At 63.9% G+C, this 10,483-nt stretch overlaps 1 protein-coding gene across 5 annotated transcripts; it reads left to right on the plus strand.

The window, feature by feature from the left end:
* Positions 1 to 378: 378 nt before the first annotated feature.
* On the plus strand, positions 379 to 7,572 carry TRMT61A (tRNA methyltransferase 61A). 5 transcript variants are annotated; one of them, XM_065547531.2, is made up of 6 exons: positions 826 to 891; positions 1,574 to 1,933; positions 2,237 to 2,392; positions 2,776 to 2,853; positions 4,167 to 4,433; positions 6,103 to 7,572. In XM_065547531.2, the coding sequence occupies exons 2-6, from the start codon at positions 1,603 to 1,605 to the stop codon at positions 6,372 to 6,374; spliced, it is 1,104 nt and encodes a 367-aa protein (XP_065403603.1). In that variant the 5' UTR covers positions 826 to 891; positions 1,574 to 1,602; the 3' UTR covers positions 6,375 to 7,572. The 5 variants fall into 5 exon arrangements, with proteins under 5 accessions (XP_045252999.1, XP_065403603.1, XP_015309722.1 ...); XM_015454236.4 differs by lacking the exon at positions 2,776 to 2,853; XM_073998367.1 differs by lacking the exons at positions 2,237 to 2,392; positions 2,776 to 2,853 and having other exon boundaries at positions 1,382 to 1,933.
* Positions 7,573 to 10,483: the final 2,911 nt, after the last annotated feature.

A 10,483-nucleotide genomic window follows, 5' to 3' on the forward strand; every position in this document is an offset into this window, starting at 1 on the left:
ACTCCAAAGTGGGCCCAAGTCATCCGGTTCTCATTATGCCTTGGTTCCCAGGAGGGGATACATGACTCCCTCTCCCTCCTAGAAGCAGCTCTGCACTCAGGAGAACGTGCCCCCGTCGGGGGAGGCAGGGCCTGGGCGGAAGGCCACTTCTGCAGACTTTTCCAGGTCCCCATCTGCTGCACAGAGCTCTGGCTGACCCTAGCCCGAGCCTTTTAGGACGGCCCCTTGACCTGCGATTCCTTTCTGGAATTCATCTTAGGGCCCAGTCAGGGGTGTTTCCAGAGCAGTCTGCAATAACAAAATGTCTATGGCAAAGTGTACTCATAGAGGACTGGGCAGTGAGCCACGGGCCAGCCCTCTGGTGGATCCCCAGGGGCTGTCGAAGGGGTCCGGGACAGCAGTGACAGCCAGGCCTTGGCTCCTGCCGCCCTTCAAATGTGCCTGGGTGCGATGGCGACCCGCGGCCGGCGGGGCGGCGGGACCTTTGGTTTGTTTGTTATTATTTGTAGAGATGGTGGGGTCTCACTACGTTTACCGGGCTGGTCTCGAACTCCTCAGCTCAGAAGAACCTCCCGCCTCGGCCTCCCAAAGCGCGGGATCACAGGCGACAGCCACCACGCCGGCCGGCCGCCATGTGGATTTTGTACAGTCTTTCGATCTTCCAGCGACCAGCAAGTGTAAACAGAGCAGCTCACATGAGGCAAGAAGTCGCCCAGGAAACGTCCTCTGGGAGGGGCGGGAAGGGCAGCCTGGCGCTCCCAGGATCCCGTGCGCGGAGGGGGCGAAGCGGGGCGCGACGTCATCAGCGGGCGCGGAGCCGGAAGTGTTGTGGCCGCCCCCGTCGCGCGTCGCGGAGGCACGTGTGGAGCCCCGGCGGCGGGAGCGTCGCAGGTGAGACTCCGCGGGGCCCAGGGTGGCAGGGCGCGGGTGAGAGTGGCCCGGGCCGAGCGCGGCGCGCAAGTCCTGTTCCTCCAGCCTCGCATGGGTGGCCCCCGCCGGCCCGGCCTGGCCCCTTGCTGCCTCTGCACCGGCTGGGCGGTGTTTGCGTGGACGGCCAGCTCTGAGTCACCAGCCCCTTCCTGGGGAGCCCTTACCCCTCTGTCATACCCTGCTACCCAGCCCCTGTGGGGGAGACCGGGGCGAGGAATCAAGCCTGGCTTGGAGGTGACCTCATTGACCATTTGCCTCTCCCACGCCGGTGGACACCTCGGAAAGGCGCTTCCTCCTCTCACACCTGGGGAATGGGAGTCAGACTCATGGAGAAGGGTGATGGGAGGGTCGGGTCCTCACTCCGGAAATCCTTGGGACCGACCTCCGCCATTGCCAAGCCTCTGTCTTTTCATGTCTGCTTTAGGCTCATAGTCCCTGTCTCTTGTCCTAGACCAAGAAAGGCTTCAGAGGCCAGGCCAGAGTGCAGCGCTATTGGGCTCCCTGTCAGGCAGTTGCAGAGACTGAACTAGCCACACCCCGCCCATGCCCACTGCTGGGATGTAGGCCTCGAAGCCTTCTACCTAGACCCCAGACCCTCATCCTGCCTCCTGACTTGCTCATACCTACACACACCCCTCCCCAGGTCCTTGGCACTTGCCAGACATTAGCACCATGAGCTTCGTGGCATACGAGGAGCTGATCAAGGAGGGTGACACGGCCATCCTGTCACTGGGCCATGGTGCAATGGTGGCAGTGCGTGTGCAGCGTGGGGCACAGACCCAGACCCGGCATGGTGTCCTGCGGCACTCAGTTGACCTTATCGGCCGCCCCTTCGGCTCCAAGGTGACGTGCGGCCGAGGTGGCTGGGTGTACGTGCTGCACCCCACGCCGGAGCTCTGGACGCTGAACCTGCCGCACCGCACACAGATCCTCTACTCCACAGACATCGCCCTCATCACCATGATGTTGGAGCTTCGGCCCGGCTCTGTGGTCTGTGAGTCTGGTGAGTTCCTCAGGCTGCCTCAGTTTAACTCGGAAATTGACACAAAGGTGGAGGTCAGAGCCTCCAGCCTGCACTTCCTACAGACAGATGTGGCTCCTCAGTTTCTATTTTCACATCTTTCCGGGACGCGGACAGCAGGGAGTGAAGGTGGAGGCAGGGAAGCCCGTTAGGAGGCTGGTGCTGTAACTGGAGTGAGAGGTGGCTGTAAATGGACCAGGGGGAGCTGGGGAGGACTGGTGCTCTAGTGAGGGTCCTGCTTGCCTTGGTGGGGTGTGGCCAACTTGATGCTTGGCGCTGTCCTAGGTGCTGACCGTCAACCTCTAGTCCTCGGTGCTGATGGTGAAGCAGAGAGAGTTGCCCCTTCTGGAAAGAGGCCAGGGCTACCCCAAGGAGCTCACTGTAGGTGGAGAGTGTTCCCATCCTCATCCATGATCAGATCCTCACCTGCCACCAATGAATGTTAGCACCATTGTCATTGAGTCCAGGGCCTGGGCTGTGGGAACCCTGCACACATACAGGTGCTGCCCGGTGCAGTGATTGAAGCCAAGATTGGCCCCAGGCACTTAGGCGTCTAGGTTGTTGGTGGCATGTTCCTCACGGGCAGGAGAGCTAGGGTTCAGGTTCACGAAGAGTGCCTAGCACGGCCATGCTGGCTTTCTGAGGGCTGCAGGTCACCGTGTCCCTCTCTGGGGTGTCTGGGTGGGAGGGGTGGAGAGCAGGACTTAGCCAATCCCATCAGCTGCTGCTCCTGTGCATCCTGTGGCGGGTGCTGGCCTCTCCGCCCCTGCCCCACTCTCGTGAGAGAGCTCAATCAAGCAGCACGCTTCTTCTGGCCTCCTCAGATATGCCAGGTCCCCTCCTCGGAACCGTGAACAAGACAGACCAGGTTCCTGCCCTCGAGGAGCGGGGACACAGCCTGGGTGAGCGGCTCAGTGCCACTGGTTACTGTGAAACTTGTGAGACAGGGCTGCGTGTCTGAGGGGGACCCAGAGTGGGGTCCCTCCAGCTAGGCCAGGCAGGGAAGACCTCTCTGAGGAGGGGACATTTGAGTTGAACATGATGAGAGGGGGCCTGCGAAGAGCTGAGGGACAGCGCCACCAAGGAGGAACATGCCGAGGCCCTGCAGTTGGAGTGTGCTGCCGAGTCAGGCTCAGTGGGGGAGGCAGAGGGGCTGGGAGTGAGGTTGGAGGGGAGGCGAGCTCCACCCTGGAGGCCAGCAAGTCTGACTTGCCCCTGAGTGGGAAGGAGGCATGGCCAGGCTCTGCGGGGGGGAATAGGCAGCAGACTAGGAGCACCTAGGGGAGGGGCTGCTCCCTAAAAAGAATGTGGGAGGTGGCAGGACATGGGATGGGACAGAGGGAGTGGAAGCACCTCTATGGGTCTGGCCCAAGCGCTTGCGATGCTCAATGCAATTTGGGTTCGAGGGATGGGTAGCAAGTGTGCAGTAGCTGCTCTAGCAGGAGTCTCGAGTGGAGGGGCCTGGGGATGGGAGTGACATCAGGTAGATGACCCCTGAAGGTGGAGCAGGAGGAAGGACGCAGGCCCTGGCCCTTTCCACGGGACAGGAAGTCAAGCAGAGGGGCCATCCGGAGGGAAGCTGGGGCAGGTGTGCTGGGGAGGACTGAGGCTGTGTGGCTGGTGGCCAGGCCCTGCGTCCTGAGTCCAACCAGGCCATGGCAGAGCCCCAGCCCCCGTGTGGTGGGGTCAGGCTTAGGCAGGCTTGGTGGGGGTGGGCTGGACCAAGGGGACCAAGGAGCTTCTGGGGAGAGGTGGGCATGAGGACGGGCAGGGTAGGCCACCGTTGATGGGGACTGAGGAAGGGATTGGCCATGCCTGGAAGGAGACAGGGCTGAGCGATGGGATGGGCCTCTCTGTTCCCCCTGCACATATTTCCCCTGAGGCTCCAGTCAGCTGGGCTGCTCTCAGTGCCTATACATGCGCCAGGCGGGATAGGGCAGGGTTGCCACTGGCCTGGCCTGTGCCCACAGCGGACACCACAGCATACACAGCCTGTCAACCCCAGCTCACCCCTAGACAGGGCGCCCAACCCAAGGCTAGCCCAGGGCTCTAGGCAGCGGGGACCACACAGCCCTGGAGTAACGCCCGCCTGTAATCTGGGGTCCTCCCGAGCACTGTGTGGGTCTCCAGGGTGAGGTGGGGGTTGTTTCCTGGGAGGCTGTGGGTCCCGAGCAGTCCCAACTGATGCCTTGCTCTTCCCATCTTGTCCTGCCAGGCACCGGCAGTGGCTCTGTGTCCCACGCCATCATCCGCACCATTGCACCCACGGGCCACCTGCACACGGTGGAGTTCCACCAGCAGCGGGCAGAGAAGGCCCGGGAGGAGTTCCAGGAGCACCGTGTGGGCCGCTGGGTGACTGTGCGCACCCAGGATGTGTGCCGCAGCGGCTTTGGCGTGAGCCACGTGGCCGACGCCGTCTTCCTGGACATCCCGTCACCCTGGGAGGCTGTGGGCCACGCCTGGGATGCCCTCAAGGTCGAAGGTGCACTAGGGGTTCCGGGAGAGGTACAGCCCGGGCGGGGTTGGGGCAAGGGTGCAGGACTGAGGGGTCCAGAAACCAAGCCACACCATGGCAGTGGCTAGGCCAGGGCCTCGTCTTGGCCTTAGATGAGGAGTGGGTCAGGCTGGCCAGGGGAGGCAGAGCTGGGGAGGATGGGCCGATGGGGAGGATGTCAACCCCCGATCGGGAAAGGTGGCAGTGCCACCCAAGTGCAGGGCAGGCCCGGCTGGCGGTGTGTGGAATCCCCTGCCCCTGCTGTTTCCCGAAGTCTCTCCTCCCACGAGCTCTGGAGCCCAGGGAGCTGGCCCCTTTTAGGGAAGATGCTGGGTGCGGAGGCGGGGCAGCCCTGGGGAAGGTCGGGCCTCAAGCCAGGGAGGTGGCTGGGATGCCAAGGTTTTTCCCTTTTCTGGAGAAGGAGCAGTTCAGGCAGCAGGGGCCCCTTCTTCCCAGCTGAGAGTTGCATTGTGAGAGGGTGGAGGGTGGGGGTGTGGGGCGCCCCGCCCCACCTCAAAGACTAGCCGAGGCCCTGTACGGACAGCAAGGCCATGGCCGGGGATTCCCTGCTGGCTCTGGCCCAGCCCTGACTCCTGGGTGCTGGTCTCTGCTGAGGCCTTGGGGTAGCTGTGGGGATCTCCACGCTCTGCCTCCTAGGCTCCCTGCTCTGGGGACACTTCTGGGCCTGGACCGTAGTCCCGGGGAGGCTGAACCCGGCAGAACCCCTCCTGGGGCCCCCATGCTGCCTTTGTGACTCCTTCCTCCGGAGTGGCCCGGGGAACCTGCGCCTGCCTCTGGGACCTGTCCCTTCTCCTGCCAGCTCCCCCTTCTGGGTCCAAAGGCTCCAGGCTCATTCAGGGGCCTGGCGTCTCCTGCTGGTCACTGGAGCCCATTGGGGAGGGTGCGGTGCGCTCAGCCTCGGTGCGCTCAGCCTCGGTGCCCTGTCTAGGCTGTTGTCACACAGAAGGTGCCTCCTCTAACCCTGAACCTCCCAGCGGCCCCGTGTCAGGGTACACCTGAGGGGACCAAGCCTCAGGGACATTTGAGGACATTTGTCTGGGCCATACCTCTACCCGGCCCTGGCTTCCCCAGTTCCTCCCAGCCAGGACAGGAACTGACCCGGGCTGGGTTCTCATTCACTGCAGGCCAGGCCAAGCGAAGCCCGCAGCTGCCCTGGTGGGAGGCGGCAGGGAGGGGCTGTCATGCTCAGGCTGTGCTTCGAGTAGGCGCCTCCTGTTCCCGGGAGCAGTGACAGCCTCTGATTTCCTGTGACAGCAGCGGCCCCCGCACCGCCCCGCGCTGCCGTGCTGTCAGAGCTACTCTGGGCCCAGCGCTCCAGCAGCCCCGTGGAAGGCAGGAGAGCAGTGCCCACTGTGGGCCAAGTGAGACAATGGCGGCACAAGCTTGACCCAGTGCCTGGCATGTGGGAGGGCCTAGTGCAGCTAAGCTGGGTGACATGAACAGTGGCGCCAGGCCCCATGGTGGGCTGCCAGTTGAGGGCCAGGCCCCTCTGCCCTGCATCCCAGCTCTCTGGAGAGCTTGCAGTCTGCGTTGGGACCATCTTAGGTTGGCCTCAGACCCTAGGGTGGGAGTTCAGGGATGCCAGCGCCAGACAGGCCACTTCTGCCCTCTGACCCTCGCGTCCTGTTTCCCACAGGTGGGCGCTTCTGCTCCTTCTCGCCATGCATCGAGCAGGTGCAGCGCACGTGCCAGGCGCTGGCGGCACGTGGCTTCTCGGAGCTGAGCACCTTGGAGGTGCTGCCACAGGTCTACAACGTGCGCACTGTCAGCCTGCCACCACCCGACCTGGGCGCAGGCACAGATGGCCCTGCCAGCCCTGACACTGGCCCCTTCCGCAGCGGCACGCCCATGAAGGAGGCCGTGGGCCACACTGGCTACCTGACCTTCGCCACCAAGACCCCAGGCTAGGGCGCCGCCACCCAGGGCATCAGGGAGCTGGGAGCACCGAAGGGCTGGGCAGGGAGGCCAGAGGCACCTTATATGGTCTGCAATGCCTGCCAGACACAGATGGTGGGGCGGGGCTTGGGGGCCTCCTGGGTGGCCAGAGTGGGACGGCAGGAGGGGTGGCTATGATGGAGGAGGAGTGCTGGGGCTGGGCCTCAGCCATTGCTGTCCAGTCCCGCGGCCCATCCCAGCTGCTGTTTGTTGCCAATATGAAGTCTCCACTGTCACAGGCTCCCCTGGATGTTGAGGCCAAAGGGTGCAGGTGGGGGAGTCTGACCCCCTCCCAGGTGGGCCTAAGCAGGAAGAGGGTGGGGGAGGGAGGGGGCATTGTCCCCGAGGCCATGCTGCATCTGACCCCTGAGCCCCCACGGCCCTGGCTGCCCCACAGGGCCTGAGACCATCTCGTGTTTCTCCAGTTCCCGGGCTGAGGCTCCAGCCTGGGCCAAAAGCTGGGATGAGATGACCCAGGATCCCTGCCCTGCCCTCCCCAGTGCTAGGAGACCAGGCCAGCCCAGGAACCAGGGAGGTGACCCTGCTCTCTGGCCTTCAGGCTGACGTCACAGCACTGGGCTCAGCCCAGGCCTGCGTCCACTCAAGTCCAAGAGGCGGGGCAGCCCCCACCCAGCCAGAGCCCCTTGACACAGGCCAGGCAGCGCTGCGGAGAGCAGCAGCAGAGCGGGTTGTTCGCCACAGGCGACCAGGCAAGCGTGTCGGGGCTAGGGTGTGAGTGCCAGCCTGTGAGTCCCGGAACTATGTGGGCACCCCTACCCCTCACAGAAGCCAGGGGCATGGAGGAGGTCCCCCCACGGGACAACAGTGTAGGGTCCAGGAGATGTGTCCAGGACACCTTCCAGGGACAGTGCCTATGTGAACACCTCTCAAAGGCTAAGGGGGCATTTTCCAAAGCGGGGACAGAGGGTGGGACGCCCAGGCTGGGGGGCTCTCCTCGCCCGCCCTGGTGTGTGACAGCCTCAAGGGAGGACCGGTGCCTATGTCAGCCATGGGGTCCTTGGAGCTGCCACTGGTGCCTAGGGGGCCTGGGTTTCAGCCCATGGAGTCAGCGGCTGTTGGGAGCCTCAGCGGCTGTAGGGGCCTTGAGTGCTGTGCTGGCAGGCGCCTGGCCCTGAGTGTCAGTGATGAGCAATAAACGTGCCGTCCCCTCTGTGCTGCATGATCCCTAGCGGCCAAGGCCACCCCCACCCGCTGTCCAGGCCAGCCCTGCCTGCGCTCTGCCCCTGGTCCCTGCTCCTGCCTGTCCTGGTTTGGCATGATGGGTGCTCCAGACTCCAGGACAAAGGGGCAGATGTGTGGCCATCCCCATCTGGCTGCAGAAAAGCCCACTTGTCCCTGGGGTTGGGGTGGTCCAGGAGTGCTGGGCCTTCCTCCACAGCCCCGGGCTGGAATATTCAGTGTGGCTGCCTGGGTTACTTGCATGAGCCCCTGAAGGAAGGGTCCACCCCAGGCCGCCTGGTCCCCACGAAGTGTCACACTGTGGGTCACTGGGGGCTGTGGCTTATGTGGTCGGGGAGTCCTGTGTCCCTGAGGGTTGCTCAGCCCTGTTCTGAGGGCTTGTCCTCTCCTTCCAGGACACAAGCCTTCCCTCTAACCTTGTTCCTCACCTGGGGCACAGAGGAGGGGCCCCCGGTCAGGTTCAACATGGAAGTGGGTGACCCTAATGCCAGGAGCTTTGGGGTTAGGCTGTGCCTGGGGTGTCATGAACTGGGTGGCTCACACCCCGAGGTCTCAGTTCCCCCAAGCCTGCCCTGCCCCTCCTGGCCACAGCAGAGGCCTGCATGCTGTCTGACAGGTGAACACCAGGAGGTGTTTCTTTGAGGCGCAGCTCCACGGTTTATAGGACACGTAAGCCTCAGGCACTGTAGGGTCCAGGTTGTGCCCATTTTCCAGCCAGGACTGGTAGCCCATGTGGCGGCCCTGGGTGAGTCACCAGGATCCGCACATGGAGAGTGGAATCCACCCTTAGTTGTCCCAGCCCACCCTTAGTTGTCACGTGGGACAGAGTCGCTGTCTCAATCCTCTCGGCCCTGCTGCTCTGCCCTGCACACAGGCCCCCATGACGACCTTGAGCCTCCAGGCATCCACCGCCACCCACCATATAGCTGGGCCTCACCCCACTCCCTCAGCTTGGATCCTCACCTGGCCTTGAGCCAGCCTTAAACTCCTGTATGTCCTTCAAGACCCCTTCAAATGTCCTTTTCTCAGCATGCTTCCCCAGACCATCTAATGCCCAGGCGGGAGAGTCCTGCACACCATGGCCCGAGGGAGCCCCCACAGCAGAGGAGCACAGCCCAGTTCTGTGATGGGAGCCTGACTTCCAGGGGCAGCGCTGGGCCCATGGCCGTGAGTGACCCATCAGCAGGCCCCGATGATCAGCTCGAGTCAGCAGCACGGGCTCATCATGGGGCAAGGATTCACCAGAAACGCCCTCCCTGGCCCAGTGTGTACTCGCCTGGGCCTCAGATTTTCCCTGGAAATTCCTCCCCCCTCGCCCTGCTGTCCTGCACTGAGACAGTGGCACATGACTCCCGGCTGCCCACGCCCTGGAAGGTCCCAGGCCCTGGCCCTGACTCACCTGCTTGGAGGGTCCCAGTCCTGGGTACTGCCCTAGAGCCAGGGTTAAAGTCCCCTCCCTCAGGAAGCCCCAGGGTGTGAGCTGCTCCTGGGCCTCCCTCTGCCCCAACCATGCCTGCCTCAGGGCCCAGCCCCTCACCCAGGAGCCCCAGAGGGCTGGGCCCAACCAGGGCTGCACGGGTGGGGACCAGGACAGGATTTCTGAGTGGGCGGAGGGCAGCAGGCCGCTGGGGGCACACCCTGTCTAGCAGAATGTGATGAGGCGGGGTTGCCCCTGAGGACCCAAGAGGCCTTCACCCCTGCAGTCTAGGTCTGGGGCTGTCCCCCTTCCATTGCCCCCTCTGCCTCCATTGCGGCTTTGCTCTCTCCACCCACCGCCTCTGGCCCAGAAGATGGAGGGTAGGTGGGCTGCCAGGGGACCCGAGCCCCCCCCAACAGTCCACTGCACAGGTAGGGAAACTGAGGCACAAAGCTGCGACTCCGGAATCCTGGCCATAAGTGGTTCCCCAGTGCATGACCCTAGAGAGCAGAGTTTTCAGGCAGAGTCCTGGAAGGTTCCTCAGGAGACACCTGTGCAGGGGGACGTTGGAGAAGGGAGGGCAAGCCCTGCAGGTGGGGTGGGTGGTGCCCCAGAAGTGGTGGATGGAGAGGGTGCACCTCCAGCCTCTGGGCTGGCAAGTGCTGTTTCAAGAGCTGCTCTAAGCAGGGTGAGCGCTGGACTCAGTGCCCCCACAGCCTCGGGAGGCTGGAGGGGCCCTGAGCAAGAGGGTCCCCAAAGAGTGGCCTGGCTCCTGATGCCCTCAGGAGGGAGGGAGCAACTGCCGGGCCTCACGCCCTGTCCTCACCAGCCACAGAGGGTGGGCGCTGTCACCAGCAGGCATGGGTTGAGTGCCTCCCACGTACCAGCCCCTGCCCTTCAGGGCTCCCAGGAGCCAGACCCAGATCTGGGCACACAGTGCAGGGCGAGGTCTGGATGCGGGAGTGGCAGTGGTCTGGACCCTGTGTGGTAGGTCTGGGTCGGTGTGGGGTCGGGGAGTGGACGGGCCTTTCTGTCCCAGGGGCTCTGCGCACGGCCCGCTCCTGGACACTGGAACTGAGCCTTGAGAGAAGTCGCTTCCCCAGGTGGCCAACGGGTTGGTGGCAGACAGGCTGGGTGCCGGGGTGTGTGGACCCCAGAGCCAGTGGGTTGGGCCCTGCAACCCACTGTGGTTCATCAGTGAGCAAGGAGGGGCACAGTGGGGCCAGCCTGCTGCCCTGCCCCAGCAGTGGCCTTGCCAGCCCGCGGGCCCTCCCCACGCGGAGCCTCCATGCCCAGGGGAGCCTGCGTGGCCCAGCCCGTCAGCCAGGACGAGGGCGTTTCAAAGTCAGGCTGCCTCCGAAGCGGTGGTGTTGGCGGGAGGGAATAACTGGCTCCCACCAGGCTGAGAATAGCTCAGAATTGGGTCACGCTCACCGAGATCTCCGGTCACAGCCTCCAGCCTTTG

The sequence above is a fragment of the Macaca fascicularis genome, chromosome 7 (genome assembly GCF_037993035.2).
Source record: "Macaca fascicularis isolate 582-1 chromosome 7, T2T-MFA8v1.1".
In the NCBI taxonomy this organism is placed as follows: Eukaryota; Metazoa; Chordata; class Mammalia; order Primates; family Cercopithecidae; genus Macaca; species Macaca fascicularis.